The sequence below is a fragment of the Tigriopus californicus genome, chromosome 8 (genome assembly GCF_007210705.1).
Source record: "Tigriopus californicus strain San Diego chromosome 8, Tcal_SD_v2.1, whole genome shotgun sequence".
In the NCBI taxonomy this organism is placed as follows: Eukaryota; Metazoa; Arthropoda; class Copepoda; order Harpacticoida; family Harpacticidae; genus Tigriopus; species Tigriopus californicus.
Window position 1 is genome coordinate 5,163,802 of NC_081447.1, and position 17,465 is coordinate 5,181,266.

At 40.0% G+C, this 17,465-nt stretch overlaps 1 protein-coding gene across 1 annotated transcript; it reads right to left on the minus strand.

Moving 5' to 3' along the window:
* Positions 1-5,578: 5,578 nt before the first annotated feature.
* LOC131885677 (protein big brother-like) lies at positions 5,579-17,110 on the minus strand. Its single transcript, XM_059233794.1, has 5 exons — positions 16,515-17,110; positions 14,568-14,654; positions 13,171-13,317; positions 6,331-6,447; positions 5,579-5,805 (listed from the first exon to the last, which is right to left on the minus strand). The coding sequence occupies exons 1-5, from the start codon at positions 16,725-16,727 to the stop codon at positions 5,728-5,730; spliced, it is 642 nt and encodes a 213-aa protein (XP_059089777.1). The 5' UTR covers positions 16,728-17,110; the 3' UTR covers positions 5,579-5,727.
* Between the last annotated feature and the right edge of the window lie 355 nt (positions 17,111-17,465).

Sequence of the window (17,465 nt, forward strand, 5' to 3'; positions counted from 1 at the left end):
TGTTTGTAACAAATGAATCTGTAACAGTTTTAGGCATGTTTTAGGTGACAATGCGTGCTCTTTCCCTGCCAACGACTTTTTGTCGACAGTTTCTTGGATCTTGGAGGGTGCGCCCGTCAAATGTCGCTTTTTATGCTCGTACTCTTCTACTAGAGAGCCCAAGGGTCCCTGGATGCAGAGACCCGCGAGGTTGAGTATACATCATCAAATTTGAGCGCTCTGATTAGCATGTTTGTATTGCATAAGAAGACAAAGCTTTGAATGGTTTATGCCAAATTTGATTCCCCTTGGGTCAACCAACTTATTACACAGCTCTCAAGTGTCTTTTGCCATTAGAATTGCAGCAGTATGGTATTTCTCAATAAAATATAGTTGTCACGCTGATTCCTTGCATGCTGGCAGTGTCAATTTGGAGTAATGTGCTTTTAACAAATTACATTGTTCAGTCTAAAAGGGACTTGTTTCTTGAGAGGCCAAGGTAGTTTTTTATTAATCTAAAAATTATATCCATAAGTCAGCCTGTCTTTGAGTAAAATTTCGCAGTGCCCTTGAAGAAAATATTCAATGGTGGTTGTCATAACAATACTCTTTCTTATACACCGCATCAATTCAAAATCTGTTTTGGAAACTTATTAGTTCAACTGATTGCTTACTTTTTTGAATTGGAGCCACTTGTCCAACCTTGCGCGTCTCTGACTAGGGTCTCTAGAGAGCCCCATTTAAAAGTTATGCCCTCCCAAAGCGCAGTACTTACCAAGGAACACAATGAGTGCACTAGCCCTCTTTTTGTAATCAATTAGTAGAAGAGGGATTGCTCATTCATTTTGTGTAATTATCCAATTTGCCTTGTGGGGTCATATGTTTTGAAGAAGGCATTCAATTGAGCTAACAAAATGAAATACATCAGCTAGATTGTTGTTTGTCTCTTGTTGCCTCTTTGTCATGGTGGTAAAATGTCGTATCATGTTTTGAGGACAATATGCTAACACATAACGTCTTTACTTTGCAGAATCATAAGAAGCAACCTGAGTGGTACTACTTTCTCAGATTAAACAAAAAATATGCCTAAAAACTGCAAAGATCTGTTTAGACTTTTCCGTCAACATCTGAAAGGGTATTTAAATCATTGTGTTGATGAGAGAAGAACCGTAAGCTGATCAATGATCCTCAAATATTCTAGCTATGGTCATTATGACCTGGGATCAGTATTATTTGAAGAAGAACGTAACACGTTGAACTGATTCCGAAAAGTCCATTCTCGCCATGCCATCCCGTCCAAATTCAAGTGGTTCATAACTGGAGCCATCTTCACTGGCAATAGGAGAGCTCCCTCAATGGAACAGTAGGTTCATGTCATCTTCGACAATGAATAGAGCGTTCTTGACTAGTCACTGATCAGAAAAACTCTAAACAATCGCACTTAGAAACCTCGCTGACATAGGTTTTTCTAAAGCGTATGCCTGTGTTTTTTTGTCAACAACCGCAAACTGCATCTGAGCCTCTGAGCTGTAATGACCTAACCGGGGTTGTTGTACGTTGGAGCGAAGAACTGCCTGGCTCTTGCCTAGGCATGCTCCTCAATGCTCGTATGCAGTGTACATTTGGAGGCAAGACTATTGGTAGGCCCTTTATCCGTACTACTAATACTTGAAGTGAGGAAGGAGACGCAATTCTGCCTCCTAAGTTTACTCTACTGTAATGGAGTACGGAGGAGCGGAATGAGCTGGAAAAGACAGTACACAGTACACACTGTGTGTCCGACAAAAGAGGGGAGGAATCTTCAGTGTCATAGGCTTTTTGGGGGGGGGGGGGAAGTCAGCTTGTGGGGATTTATTGGTTTGTTCATGTTTCTCCCTGAATTGAGACGTATATTTTATGACTCCAATCGTATGAAGTCTCAGAGGTGTATCGAGAAATTCCATCCTCGTCTTTCAATTCCAATTTCCGAGACCTTGAACGGAACCTTACCAAGCTCGGAATTCCAGACGGTTAGAGTTCTGGGCGCGCACCGAAATGATATTTTCTTTTGATTCTGCAACAATTACAAGAAATCAGTGGATAATGGATGGACCCTTTTGAACGTCCGCAGACATCGGCGAGATTTCATTTTTCGCTATTTCGGAGTGAGTGAAATCGCTTCGGGATTGCTTCAATTATGGAATGCTACAGATTGAGTGAACGAAGTACAAAGTACGTACGTACGTACATTGCCATGAAGATTACGGAGGGGGGAATCTATGAAATCGCACTCTCAATGCTGCCCGCAAGGCCTTGGATTCTCGCCGTCCACCATTCATCACACAATTAGTGTGAAGTACTACTTCAGCTCAATGATGAAATTTCACAGACCTGGCCAGTCAAGCGATACAGGTTGGTTGATAACAACCATTGGCGACGGATTTGAAAACCTACATTGAAACCTATAAATCGCTTCCCTCAGATACCATGGCTGAGTGTAATGATGCCCACTTGTTTAAGCGCCATGTTCTCTAGCTCTGCGGGAAAATGGGAGTTTAATGCGAGCAAACGTGTTGAGCTGTCGAATGACTGGCCTCTTGCAGCCTTCCTAATTCCTTCGTCCCTCGACAGTAAGAAAAAAGACGCTTAATATGACGGCATCTACTGCAAGTCTTCATGGTCTGTGCGAGACTCATTGCCTAGAAATGTGGAAATCATCTCTCATCTTTCATGCTCAACAGCCAGTAATACCTCAATTCGAACAGAGACCGCCTGGTTGGCTTAAGATGGAATAGCCTGTTGGGGAGACCATCATAATATTCAGACAAGCGAGATCTTGATTGGTCACGTGACGCTTGCCGTTAAATTAGAGCAAGTGGACCTACTACTACACATGGCAATTTTGATTCGATATATCTGGTGTAAGTGCTCAATTTGGGATTTGTTTTGGCCTGGAATTGCTTCTGAATATACCTCGGACATTTTCTTCACTTTTCAGATTACTGTCCGTACTGTATTAAATTTCAGCGTTATGGTAACTTGAATTTGTGAATGAAACCCAGTGTTCAACATTTCTGCTCCTGATGTGGTCATTGTTTCCTATTTTAGGGCAAAGAGTGCGACTAGACCTGACTGACCTGAAAAAATTCAAACTGCTTTCAAACTTAGCAGAACTCGATTGCAATATGCCGTTCTAGGCAGATTAACCTATCAGAAATTTCGACTATCACTTTTTCTGGGTTACTCAAATAGCCTAATTGCAAAAACTGTTTGAAATTGGTTTCTCTGGACCCAATAATCAACTACTGATTTGATTCATAGAGGTTCGTTCACTAACGACCCCAACCAATTAGAGGCATTTAGAACACTTCAACCTTGCAATTAGATTACCCTTCACTCCATCCACTTACATAGAGGGACCACAATTTCTGAAATCTATTGCACATTCTTTCCCTTAACCAATCCATCTTTAAGTGTATTTCCTAGTTGAAAATGGAAACGTGGCCTCGGATACTTTCCCCCAACGTAATACTTCAAGAAACTTAGCCCGACTTAGTAGTAAGCACAAAGCACCCAATGAACGGTACCCTAGGTCTCTACAGGGATGGCACGAACATCTGTGGGTGATCATTTTGAGACAATTTTCGTGTCGGGCAAAAAGTAAAAAAAAAAAAAATAACAGGGAATGAAAACACCAACATTTTGACCAAAGATGTGGCATATCTTCTTTGTCGATTGTATCAGCTATATCTACAACTTTATATTCATTCAAAAGGACGTAGGGGCGGTCGTCAATTTGTCTTGTAGCCGTAAACATTTCATTCTCTGCTTCATCTTCATCTTTACTCTTTTTCATTGTAATACGGAGGTTGATTTGAGCGCTAAATGATTGAAGAAAAATATCAGACTTCACTTCTCATCAAGGAGTTCTCATCATTTTAAGTCGAGGCAACACTTCTTTATAACTTAAATATTAAACATGATGACGATCGTGGCGAGCGTATTGTGGGCTAATACATCGCTGACAATATAAAACTACATCCATGACTGGAATTTTGTAACAAAAAAAGACTACAATCAAAATTCCCCTTGGGGAAATATAAATACTTTACATGCACAAATTGTGTGCCAACCCTGTAAACGCAGACATTTTCCCTATTTTGCAACCGCCTTCAACGGAACGCCCTGCTTCAGTGTCAACCTTTGTACTTTCTGCCAAGTTTTTGTCTCTTATCGGATCACATTCGAAAGATCACAACAACTAGCCCGGAATCTCCAAATAGTTCATCAGGCTTTTGTTCATGTTTTTTAAGGAAGGCTGCTTCAATAGAATCATCAACGCTGATGATGTCAATTGACCTCTCCCAGCATGAGGTGATTTCGGCAATGGATGATGGATGGAGTCAACAGTGTGGGGCTTTCATTCCAGATTAGTTTTATAGGGTCGTTTTTGCGTATTACAAATTCCCCCTAAAGGCTCCTGAGCATGTTTTTGTTGATACTTGGAGAAATCGTTCGTGTCAAAAGTGTTCCAAGCGACAACAGAGGTAAAATTAGGACGGGCATGCTGAGGTAAGAAATAGAAAGGCCCTTGAGTTGGAGAGCCCTAGTCAACAATCAGTCCTTTGTACCACTAATCTAGCCAAAGACTCGATCTTTAGACGAGGATGGAAAAAACTCGTCCAAAATGGTCCATCTCTCTCTTTCTCGCTCGTTCTGAACAAAGACCAGGGAAAACAATGCTTTATGGAGGGATTGAAGCTACGCTCCGCGAAGTAACTACTCCAAGTATTCTAAATGCCTTTATCGTCTCCATTCAAGAATGCTCGATACAGCTGCATTTGAAGGCAGGGTTTCCTTGGGACGAGGAATTCTAATTGACTTGACGTAACCCAAAAGCTCAGAAGGTGGGGTAAAATCAGAGCATCCAACTAGTCGGTCAAGTCTCTTGCATTTCAGTCTGCTTCTCGAGAAACTACGTACTTGTAAAGAGTAATTCAAACGTGCCCACCGACTCCAAGGCCAGGCTTTCGGCTTAGCAGTGATTAGATCTTTCGGAGGCCTGACGATTCTAGGTTTTTTTTTCTGATCTAGGCCCATATAACATCCTTGTTCTCGAGTACCTAGACTACTCCTAATAACATTGAGTCGGGAAAATATCTCATTAGTTAAGAGCTTGCTTGCTCTGATTCCCTCACCGCTTCATTTCCTGGAGAAAGCCGTGAAGAATAATGATTTTCTTGTACGTCAAAGAGATTGGTATCAGAAACCATTGCATTTATAACCAGCTTAGCGGTTGCCCTGGAATCTTTCAGGCATTTAGTTCGAATAGTTCCTCCCACACCGCATAAAAAGAAATTCCTCTCATTGAATTTTTGTACTTTGGTAGACTAAGTACTGAGTTTAAGTCTTGATCAGCGTATTATTGAAGAAAAAAGGCCAAACAAAGGAGGTTTTTTACGATGCATCTACCCCAAAAGCTTGAGGTTTAATTTGCCTTTCGTGAGCATTAAAAAGCAGAAGAAATTGAAGTAGGGGATGATGTGGGACAGACAGGAATTTTAGTATGTAAACGATTCCACTAAATTGCTCCATCTTGTCCCTATACAAGCGAGGCGAGATAAGAATTTTGCTACTTTTTGGCGCAAGGCTTTTCCTCCTCAAATGTTTATTTTAGATAAGAGAGGGGATTTTCGAGTCTGACTAGAGAGTTTATTTATGTGAGGAATATTTCTACACACTGTCAAATTTTTTGATCAAGACCTTGCTTCACTTATTATTATTGTCCAAGTCCTTGAGACGATGATTATAGTAGTCGATCTGCTGCTGTAGATATCGATCTTCAGCCTGAAAGAGAAAACGCAATGAGAGAAGGAACCAAGATTGACGTACAAAATGTTCGGGGAACACAAGCATGATAAAAAGGTACCATTCGCGAGTACATGAGCTCAGCTTCGACGAGGCGACATAGTAAAATAGCCAATGGTATTCCGTCATGTTGGCTGTCATCTGCAAGGAATTTGTAAATGGCCCTTCTCTATAAACGGACGAGGTCAAATGAATATTTCGATATATTGTCGTAGTCAAGCACTTCGCATATTGCGGAACAAAATAAACTGACGCGCAACCTCGTTGAAGTCTAACTTTCTCTCAGGGCTCACCCGAGCAATTTTGTGCCATCATCATCGCGTTTGGGCAGAATTGCTCGTCATGAAATGATTTCATAATTTAGCTTCAAATCTCTTTCTGGCGGACAAAAGGGGTTTGTACTCTCTAATAGCATGAAAGCTGTCACTTGAATACAGAATGCACCACAAGCAAACATTTAAGAGCGGTGTATGTTATGGCATACTAACCGTACTCGTACTGTACCTGTGCCATCTCTTCATCAAATTCCAATTTTCCCGCTCCTTCTAGGCGATCTAAAGCAATCCATCCTCGCCATTGAACACAAACACCATTCAAAATCAAGGAAGCTCGTATATGCACCTGAAACGAAAGCGTGAACAATACAGAATTTCTATACTTTGATCAATACCTCTGGCCAAATGTAGAGCACGTTCATTCCATACTAACGAGGTTATCCTGCACAAATAGGACTAACATGACGAAATATATAAGCAAGCCAATGTTGCAATCCAGGTATGCATTTATTAAAGGCTAATGTCATGAATCCCTGACACAAGCAACTTTCAAAGAATGAACAAGAACGTACGTAAGTCGATCTAATTTTCATTCGAATTACTGTCATACAATATTGCTCAAAAATCTAAACTCTTTCTTTGAAGTTTTAGGCGTGCTTTGCCAAATGAGTTGCATAAGGAAAAAACCAATTATTTTGTAACCTTTTGATTGGTCAAACTCTGACATGACAAAAATCTAAGCTTGGAAAGCACACTCAATAACAATTGCAACAGAGACGTCAACAAACCTAGAAATGCACTTCGGAAACACATCGTTTTAATTTCATAAAGGATTCGACAAAACCAAGTCTTGAAGTGCATCTGCTACGTTATATGATGTTGTTTTTTTTTCATACAAAAAACTGAAAAATGATGGGTTTACACGAAGGTGCCAGAACACTGCGTCTCAATTTCTAGGTATAATCTATCACTGAAATTCCTTTTTCTTTTTTTGCTCTTGCAATCATTTGTTGACATACCAAGTTACAAAAACAAGAATTTACACGTCTGTTTAAACTCTCACATTCGCACTGTTATTTCTTCTGGCCAAGTGGGACAAGCAGAATATTAAAACAAGGTTTGACTGGACTAGAAAAAATTCATGGTCGCTTATCTGCTTCAAGCTTTGAGAGAGTGGAGAGGCCATTAGCTCTGGTGTCGGAGATGCCCATCATTATTCAACCGTGTTTAGTAATGCGTGGGCGTGTCACCACGAATGGAATGGCCCCATTTTTTCAGGAGAGATCTTCAAATTTGAGGGACTGAGAATAGCTCCGCTTCATAAGAGCCGCAGGTCAGTCACACGGGATAATTAAGGGGTTTTGGAAGATTGCTTAATGACAAGTGCAAAAGGACCCATGCAACCTTAGGCCCATTCATTCATGGTTCAATATTAGGGGACAATGCTCTTGTGAGAAACTTTGCTTTAGAGTACATTCACTCATCTCTGATGCAACTCGTAACGGATTGAACTTGGCTGCTAAGTGGTCACGAGTATTTTGAACTACATTTGAGTGAGTATTTGAAGACACCAATGGAAGCCATTGTCATTTTTTTATTTTTCTATTCACCTTAGGATGGGCAGAATTCCTGACCGAATCGAACTGCTAACAATGAGACTGATTTTGTGGGGAAGCTTCGGATCTGCATTCTAGAGGTACAATCTTAGATCCAACTCTGATACATTGGTATACCTACTGAAACAAATGGATATAACTCATTTGCGACTTCAACTAAAGCAAGTTTTTTAACTCACTTTACCACGGAGTTAGCGCTTTAACACTGATCAGAATGTGAATCCACTCACCGTTATGGTGAGTGCATGCATTTTCACACTGAATAACATTCATTACTGAAATTTTACAAAAAGGTGTGAAAGGCTTCGAATTGTACTCCGACGCATGACCTCCAAAAACTAAGCTCAAAAGCAAGTACTCTGTATATGTAGATAAATACATGATTAATGAATATGTGTATCAAATTTCATTTCTCTTTTTGAAGACGTTTGGAGAATATCACCGAAAATTTGGCTAATGCTTTCTGTGGGAATATACTCGGTATGTAATAACCACATTACAGAGACTTTCTTACTCTTCCCACAGTATTCATTGCGAACTGCGTACCAAGCAAGCATTCTCGATCTTGCTCTTGAGGGCCTCGAAGTTGCCTTGACCTCAGGCATTGCTCATCTAAACAAGTGGTAGACAGGACCAAATGTAAGGAGGATTGAGATCAGGGGAGTTCGAGAGGCAAAAACTTGCTTCTGGGCCTAGTCAGCCTTGGATTAAGCAACATACTTGTGGCAATTACTTTCAAATTGTAATTGGCTTCAAATGTTCTTTATCGATGTCCAGCTAATTTGGAACTCATTTCTTTCATATGATAAGAAGCATTGACAACAAAAAAAGGTAAAGTTGGAGGAGGTGGCAGTGCAACCAAATCTTGATTTATTTGATAGAATCATTGAACATCCCCATGAAAGAAAGATCAAAATACAATTAAAATTTCTAATGGAAATTTCTAAACTTCATCGGCTGAAATCTAATTCATTGCAATTGCAATCTTTTTCTTATTTCAAATGTCTATAAGCATATTCGTAAACAATGGCAGAAGCCAAAGAGCTTGAAGCATCTCAGGAACTATATCCTGCATACCTGGCCCATTGTTCTCAATATACCAGGGATGTTCAAAACATGGAGATGCACATTTTTTTAACTTTTCCCATCTTGTTGCATCATTTTGTTTTATTATATTTTCCGCCACTTACGAAAAGGACAGTTTTTGCTTTATTTTCCATTCTTTTATTGAAAAGGAAAGTTTTTGATTGATTTCCCACTCTTTTGTTGAAAAAAAAACAAGATTGCTTAAAAGAATTGGAAGCAATTTCACCTCATCTACCCATTTCATGATTTTGCTACCTCTGCTATTTCTTTTAAAACGGCTTCATTTTTGCACTTTTTGCAAGGCATTTATTTATATTTAACCATTTAAGATTACGTCTTTTTACCTTTTGCAAATACATTGTTGCTATTATTTCGCCTTTTTTCAATATCTGGCCAAAGTATTTAGGAAGAGGAAAATTACTTATTGGCTCAACATGGTTGAAGTATTGCTTAAGCTATGCCTTCCTATGTTCAAGAGTAAAATCATCTTAAATTTCTCTATAATCATTTTGATCATGATTTTGTTACAAAAAGCAAATAGAGCTGAAATATTAGGAAAAGGTGAAGAGACGTATTCTTGAACGGCTGAATGAATGGCTGATTTTTTCACCATTCTTGATAAAAAAGAAAGAAACGGAAAATTGATTACAATACCTCACTTCTTGAGTGTAAATGGCCAAAAATGCAGGGAAATGCAAAATCGCAGAATAAAAAAAGATGAAAAATATGCATTTCTATGTTATGGAGAGCTCTGGTCATAATCCATCATCAAGAACACACTTCCATTATACGAAAAATCCGAATATAAGACGCTTTTCCAATGTTTTTGTATAGGTTCGTACATTCGAATTTCACAGTATTTCAAAAGGAAGTCCGTTAAAGTTCCCGTTTCCTTGTTCACATATGTTTAGTACCATATGCCCTCTTCGAAGTATTGACCTTGAATAAATCAAGCTCTGGATCCAATATGCTTGACTTAGAGTTTCGAACTTAGGGTAAATCTGGATTTAAAACTCTCAACTAAAGGTTGGAACACAGTTTGGGTCACTATTTTGAAGGTAAGTCTCATGAAATAAAAACCCAGGAGTTGACAAATGTAGTTGTGCCTCCGTGGTACTATCTTAACTGTACATGGCGGGATTCTTTTTAGTTTCACCCAAGGATGTTGAATAGATTTCACTTAAAGTTCTCCACCGGTGTTCATAGTGACTTTAACTTCACCAAATAAACATTTGTTTTCCTTACGAAGACAGATAAAGACAAATCAGCTAAAGGAGCTAGTGTAGCCAAGCAGTCTAGGAGGCAGCGCCAACAAGTTGAGAATCTTCTCTATAGGTGTTGTGGGTTCAAACCCTGATCTACTTTTGGAGAAAGGTCAGGGAGGGGAATGGAACCAAGGACCTGTCTCATACAAGGAAACTGCGTCAACCACTATACCACGGCTCCTCCACGTAAAAGATTGCCTTCCAACACCAGGGTTTGAACCAAGGATATGGTAACTAGTTTGAACCCATAACACCTGACTATATTATTCTTACTTTATTCACACTGCTCCTTAGACGGCTGGACATATAAAGAAATGTAACACTCTGTGGTAGAATAGCCAGTATGTCGTAAAAAACATGCCATGTCTGTAAATAGTGCCCAAAAAGATTTCAATGTCATAACTGTAGATTTGGTTATAGTCAAAAATCTTGAGTTTCAATATCCTTAGTGTAGACAGGCAGTAACATAATCAGATGATTTAGTAGAGATTAGAGAACGTATTTATTTAATAGTCGCCTCAGAATAAAAGAGGTGGATGGCAAAAATAGATATCTAAGGGAAAGAAGGGAATGTCCAATTGTCCATTTTGCAATGTACTTGTCAAGTTTTAAAAGCCTTGCTAATAGTATCCCAGAATGTGCCAGAAAACACGCCAGACTAGAAGAACACACCAAATTTGTTTTTTTTTGCATGCCAGAGTGGTCCAAATATAGCACATGTATAATTTTTTGGCATGCAAATATGCCACCTGGCAGTGCTGGCTCAAATCAAACCGAAGGATAAATTGAGAAAGTCCCAAAAAGGAAAAGCAAGTTAAGAAGGAAGCAAACTAAGACTCAAATGGCAAAACGGCTAAAAGGGTTCTTAAGTGTGAAACAAGAAAAAAAAATGGGTAAAAATGGGAAAATTTGAAATTTGGCCCAAGTATTTTTCTCCGAAAAGGCCATGACTACTTACAATTTTTTATAGGTTTTTAGCTTGTCCTTTCGAAGTCTAGTAACGCTGATTATGGCTAAGGGATAATGTAACTTGTAACCTAGAGACTTAAAGAAAAGAATGTCAACGTCTATAATACCGCTGTCAAGAAGCGGGTTTGAAAATTGACCACAAGGTTTGAACACGTTCTTTCAATTTTGAAGCCTTAATTTCCAAAGACTTTTTGCAAACTAACCTACAAAAGTGCAACAATCTACAGCCTGGACAGTATCAGCTAAAGATCTAGATGGGTTGAGAGGTTTCTTAAGGAGTTGAGGTTGCGTGGTTTTCAAACGGAAACCGTTCCGGTCCGCGATGTGTCAATGAGTGTCTATTAATGAAAAGGGATTACAAAAGACGATACAGTTTTTATAAACTTAACCTAACCTCACCTTAAATCGCATACATCGCCTTCGACGCTCTTTGAAACGCTACAAACGTAAGTATATTGTCAATATTTCTGAACCATCATTCATATAGTTGTTTCCAATGATCTTGTTGGTCAGTTTACATATGAATTATTCTTCGCCCAAAAGTGTCAACCCGTCTTAAAAATTTCTGTAGTGGAACTCTTCAAACCAATTTGAGCAACTTAGCGAATCCTTTCTAATTCTAGCATAATTTATCCAAATACCCAAGGTAAAGTAAGAAACAACAAAATGCTTAAAAGTGTGTTTCATAGTAAATCATGTGCTATTTTGAACTACCCATGAATATGTCACCAAAAACAAACTTTTTCCGTTTGTTGTTCCAATGTCAAAAAGTTTATCTAAATGCAATGATGGTTTCCTTTCGGTAACTTGCCGTTAATCCCAATCATATGTGCTAGCTTCTACTCATTACGTTCCGAAGTATTCCAAAGTATCGCTTGAAGAGTGCATGTTTCGAGTACTAACGACTTTGGAAAATGTGCCCAGAATGATTCAAGTGTATCGACACCTTTCTATGATCGCTCCCACGTGGATTTCAAACACACAAGTCCCAAGTGTTTTCTAGGATAGGGGGAAATAGCACTTGGAATGGCAGGGTTGTCAATAATCGTGTTTTTTCAATTTATGCCGGTTTTTTGAAGAGGTGTCAATCATAGCTATTACACCTTTAATGCGAACCGCCCCATCAGCCAGGCCACATCCAAGTGATCGCACAAATGGACCTAAATTGTAGTGTAGCTTTGTCGATTTTGACGACATCACATGTTTCTTTTAACAGAGCGCTTTTGAGCCATGCCATTGTGGAACATTTTTTGCCCACATTTCTCGGCTTTCCGACAAATTGAAAGATCTCGTGTTTCTTCGGGCAGCAAAAACGAGAGGAAAATTTCCGGCGGAGCTAGCTCGAGTGTGGTTGATTAATACCTAGTTAAAATCTGCACTCGAGGAACAGTTGGTCGTGTCTTTTTCTTCTTATATTTAGGATGACACTTAAGTTCCTTCCTTTCCTTCAAACAAATTTATTGCTCGAGACGCGCCCTGCAAATACAATAGAGGTTGGTTGGCTGGTAATTTGAAATCTGTTACTGGATTAAAGCAAAAAGAGAATGAGAAGAACCCGGGATTCGAGTAGAAACTCGTGATCGCGAGAGGTTTTTCTCACGAAAACCACTTTACCATTGAACATCTACTGTAAAGAATATGGCCAATTCATCTTATATCACCATAGACCAAAAAGAAGTGGAACAAGATCCCTTTAATCATCGTCTTCTTCGTCATCATTATGATAGTGGCCGTCATCTTCCTCAACGTGATCTCTCATAAGCTAAAGCGCACAAAAACGCTCATTCACGGCTAATTTAGAATTTAACTCTTCACACTGATTCTCGCTTCAGATCCGCCCAGCCACACCAAACACTACTAATCAGATGCTACCACTCCCGCTAAACACCACATTTCCTCAGCTTATGCTGAGAAGCCGAAGTAATAAGTAATCTAATTTGCCCAGCCCCTCCTAAAGATGAAAGATGATTCATGTGCAGCTACCTTAAGGGCCTTAAAGGGACTCGTAAAGGAAGTCATTAGTCGAATACTACAGAAGGGCAAATACGAGCATTGGTTGACTTCGTTCTCGGAATCCAATTAAGATCCGGAAGATGATAAAAATTGGAGCGAAAAAAGGCACCTATCTCTCACCTTGCCGGGCTCCTTGTGAAAATCACAGCCTTGATTGGAAAGGTCGCCGAACGGAGAAGGAGCTAATGTTGAGCTTGACGACCCGGCTGAAGTTGAGTGAATAGGATTCCAGGTTAGAATCAGAACCAAACCAGTGCCAGAGAGTGACTGAAATGGAAATTGGGTCAAGTTACTGAACAATTAACAAGAACCGAAGTTCTCATCCACGAGGGATTTCGAGCTTCAAGATAGCCATTAGCATTCTACCTCCTGGCTTTGTAAATGCAGCCAAATTGTACACGTCCAGTCTACGTGCCTTCATTAGACGTGCATTGTTTATTGGTTCAAAATTTGGTCTTTTTTTACTCATCACACCTTCAAATATTTGACGTCTCCAGACTAATTTTGGAAAGAGAAAATTGTTTTATGACCAAGCAAGGCATTCGACGAGAATCAACACCAATCAACCACCGGAGAGATCACTTGCAAACCACTAAACCAACAAGTGTTATCATGCAAAGGGGGTTCCAAACGACAATCAACAATTGAATATACCCGAGTTACACATCTCCATGGCCATTACTTTCTAAAAGTTTTCTGTCGTTTGGTCTTAATCTGGCTATAGAGCAAAGTACATCAATTTAATGAAAATCTATCAAACTCTTGACTCTTTTTGAAGAGACTTCGACAAAATATTGAGTGTTGTACAAATTCTTCGATTTTTGGCTGTTCTCTTTACGTGCTTGATATATGCCAATGCCGCAAAAGCCCACATCTCAACTAAAATTTGTATTTTCGCCCCACGGCAAGCTCTCCCACAAACAACGTGTGTCTAATTAATAAGTCTAACTTATTCGTTCTTACACATAGAACCCAAAAATAAGTCATTATAAGAAAATGTCTCTCGAATTCATTTTTAATTGATTTGAAGTTTTGATTCGGGGTCCAAAAGACTCTTCAGATTCGGGTCATTTTCTTGGGACTCGGTTACATCCCTAATTTGTATTTCTGGAAGTTTGATTCCCTTGATTGACCAGACCCGGAGGGAGGAAAAGCGTAAATCCATTTTCCTCATACGAATGCAAAAAGGTTGTGCACATATATAAATCAATTATGATTCAAATGCATGAGACTCAGATGCTGTAAGCCGTTACTATCTCGTCTTCCTCTCATATCTGAAGGAAGAAGCAAAATCCAACATCATTTGAGTGCACCTCAAAATTGGAAGTTTTATTGCCCTCAACCAAAATGTGTCGGTATGTCTGTCCCTATTCAAAAAGCTCAAAAATCATTTTTCAAAAGCACTGTTTTTCGTGATGTGACCGGTAACCAATTGTTATGTTCAATATAATACAAGAGCCCTCTCTCCAAGTTTTGGAGACGAAGAGCAGATGGCAGACGAGACTCAGCCCACTTACCACTTCAACGTGTCCTTCGCGGAGTCCTTGTTGAAATTTAGTTTGCCGCTCATGCATGGGTCGTTCCCGGTAAGGCGTATATCGGACCTAAAATTTGCGAAAGGCAACTGATTAGGAAGGTGCTTTGCTTTGCCCCTATCATTTGTGCATTTGGAGAACTTGCTCTTTCGACGGGAAATAATGATGAGCTTTAAATGAAGGCACATTTGAAAAGAGTGTTCTTTTCAAAGTTAAGGGTCGAAGAAAATTGAGGCAAATAGGCTCGTTCAAATGGCTGTAAGTGCATTGAAAGTAAGAATATCTCGGATTCCGGATTATGGACGAAACGCCGAGCAACTAGGTTTAGTTCGTAAAGGTTTCGTCATATCGACAGTAGTTGCCGAATTGTATTCAATTATTCAAGAATTGAGTGTTTAAAAACCCTGCATAGCATATTATAGAAATAAATAATTGATCTTGATCTAAATAATCAGAAATAATTGTTCAAAGACCTGAAAACGGAGGTTGGATCCATTCAAATTCTTGAGAAGCTGGTGATGTGACTTTTTCTTTTCCCGATCAGATTTGTCACATAGATATTCTTCATTCATACTAGAATGTTAGCTGCCATTACTCGCGTATACATTTTGTGGCTGAACTTAATAGTCACTCAAAGTTGAATTTGCAGATCGTCAAGTTTGAGCGATCACTTGTGCCTACAAGCCTCCAACATTCCCGACGATTCAAATTCAACGCTCTTGTGTTGGATAAGTCTCAAGCATCACATTTTTTGACTGCATTCAAGGAACTAGAGAAGCCCAGCAAACAGTTCTAGGCACAACGGGTGGGTTCAAGTCCCCTTACCGGAAGTAGACCATTGAACCATCTCCCACCAATTCCAAGAGACCAACATAAGAAATTGAGATGTTCCCTGGTCAATCCAGATATGAATTGCCTGACTATAAACAATAAGGTTTAGCCTCATAAACGTAGAGCACATACATTTATGTGGGAATGTGAGAGTATGTTGCATAGGTTGACGGCAGTTTCTGCCAGAAGAGGAATTCATGGTTCCACTGCACGCTTAACTGCCTTGTTCACAAGTGAATGATGCACCTCGGGTTGTCAGTGAAATTTGTCACCTCAATCGGTTCTTGATGAGTGCAAAAACGTTAGACACTGCAATCTGTTTTTGATAGATAACCTCCTGTTTCAAGTCCAAGTCCAAGAGATTCGAGCCAAGGCAGTTTCCTGATTCGATCAACTCAACAACTCGTTTATTACTCAGTGCGAATTGTTGCACATGAAATTTAGCGATAACAATTGAATGGATCGGATGCGTTTGATTGTTGACGAATAGCGACGATGGTGAGTTAAACCAATCCAAACCTGGGAACAAGAATGTCTTGGCGTCAAAGAGAGCCTCGCAGAACTACGCTTCAGCTTGGAATGTGTTCATTTTCGGAATATCCGCTTTATTGAGAGGGCCATAAATTGTTCCAATCATCCACGATATCAGCGTGGGTTTGGGTCTCTCCCCCTCCTCCGTTTTATTCTCAAGCCGTCCAATATTCAAAACCTATTATGACCAATTGAACGGCAATCTAGGGATGATTACTCAAAGGGTCCTCCAAATCACTTTTTAGTTTACCTGGGGTCAGAAATCGAGTCCAATGGTTGATAAATTATTTTGGAATCTTTGGGTGTCCTTGATTCACTGAATTAAGAATGATCGCTTTGACTTGAGGATCTACACCATGATGCTATGATCGTATATTTTAAGGGTCACAAGTCAACAAACATCTTGATTCTGTCCATTTCAACCGTGATTAAAAGCCAGACCGAAACTACTACTCTTAGCCAAATGTGCTTTCCAGTTTTAGTAATGTGCTTTCCAGTTTTATTCTTTTCGTCTTTTAGTTTATCCTAGCGTATTCCCCAACCTATATGATGTTGATCTGTCCTTACCTCCTGGTCTTTGGTGTTCTTCTTGAAGATCTCTTCCTTTTCGAAGCGCTCCCGTTGATTTGGAACCACCCTGGGCATTTTGAAGAAGATCCGAGGAGATTTGTGGACCTTTTCCAGACTTGACGAATACACAGCCGCTGAATGGTGACCTCCGCCTGAAGGCGTTCTGACTGCCAAGTTGCCCTCATAGCCGTGATTGTAAGGAATCATCATGTCGCTAGCTCAATGGATATTCAGAACTCCGCGCTCACTCACTCATTGGAATTTGGAATTTGGAATCTCCAACCAAAGGATCCTCACAGACCTTCCAAAGGCAACTGGCCAGGGATCTTTGTTTTGTTTTCATATCGGTTTCTCGCCAGCCTCGTGATCGTCGTTTGGCAGCTCTCGTCATCATCCTACATAGTCTCCCTTTTGGCGGACTTGAATGGACCTCGAAGAACACTCATGGCAGCCCGCCCGGTATGTTGTTCACTTCAAGAGAGCTTGGCCACCAACAAGACGACGGACCTCTTTAGTTCTCAATTTTGAAAGGGGAACCCGTCGGATGGCGTACCTCATTCCGTGCTTAATGCCGATGAAGAAGACGAAAATGAAGAAGGGTCTGGTGTCTTTGTAATGTTGTCCAATTCCCGCTCCAGGACGACGACGCCATCACTGCTACTACTACTACTACTACTACTACTATGTAGAACAACGACGATATCGGTGGTCGGTGGCAGTTGCCTGACTAATTTCGGAGTCGGAAAAATGAAGAAGCCGAATGAAGCGCCCACGGCGCCAAAATAGTCCTGTGGTTTTTAAGTTGTTCTAGATTGATCGTGGTTACAGGACAGTAGCAGAGAAGGGGCTGACGTTCGAGTTCATTTCCTTCGCTTTATTTAAGGGCTCAACAGGATTTTGTCGCTTCGAGACCCGCTTAATGGATGGAAGGCAGATGAACGTAATGAA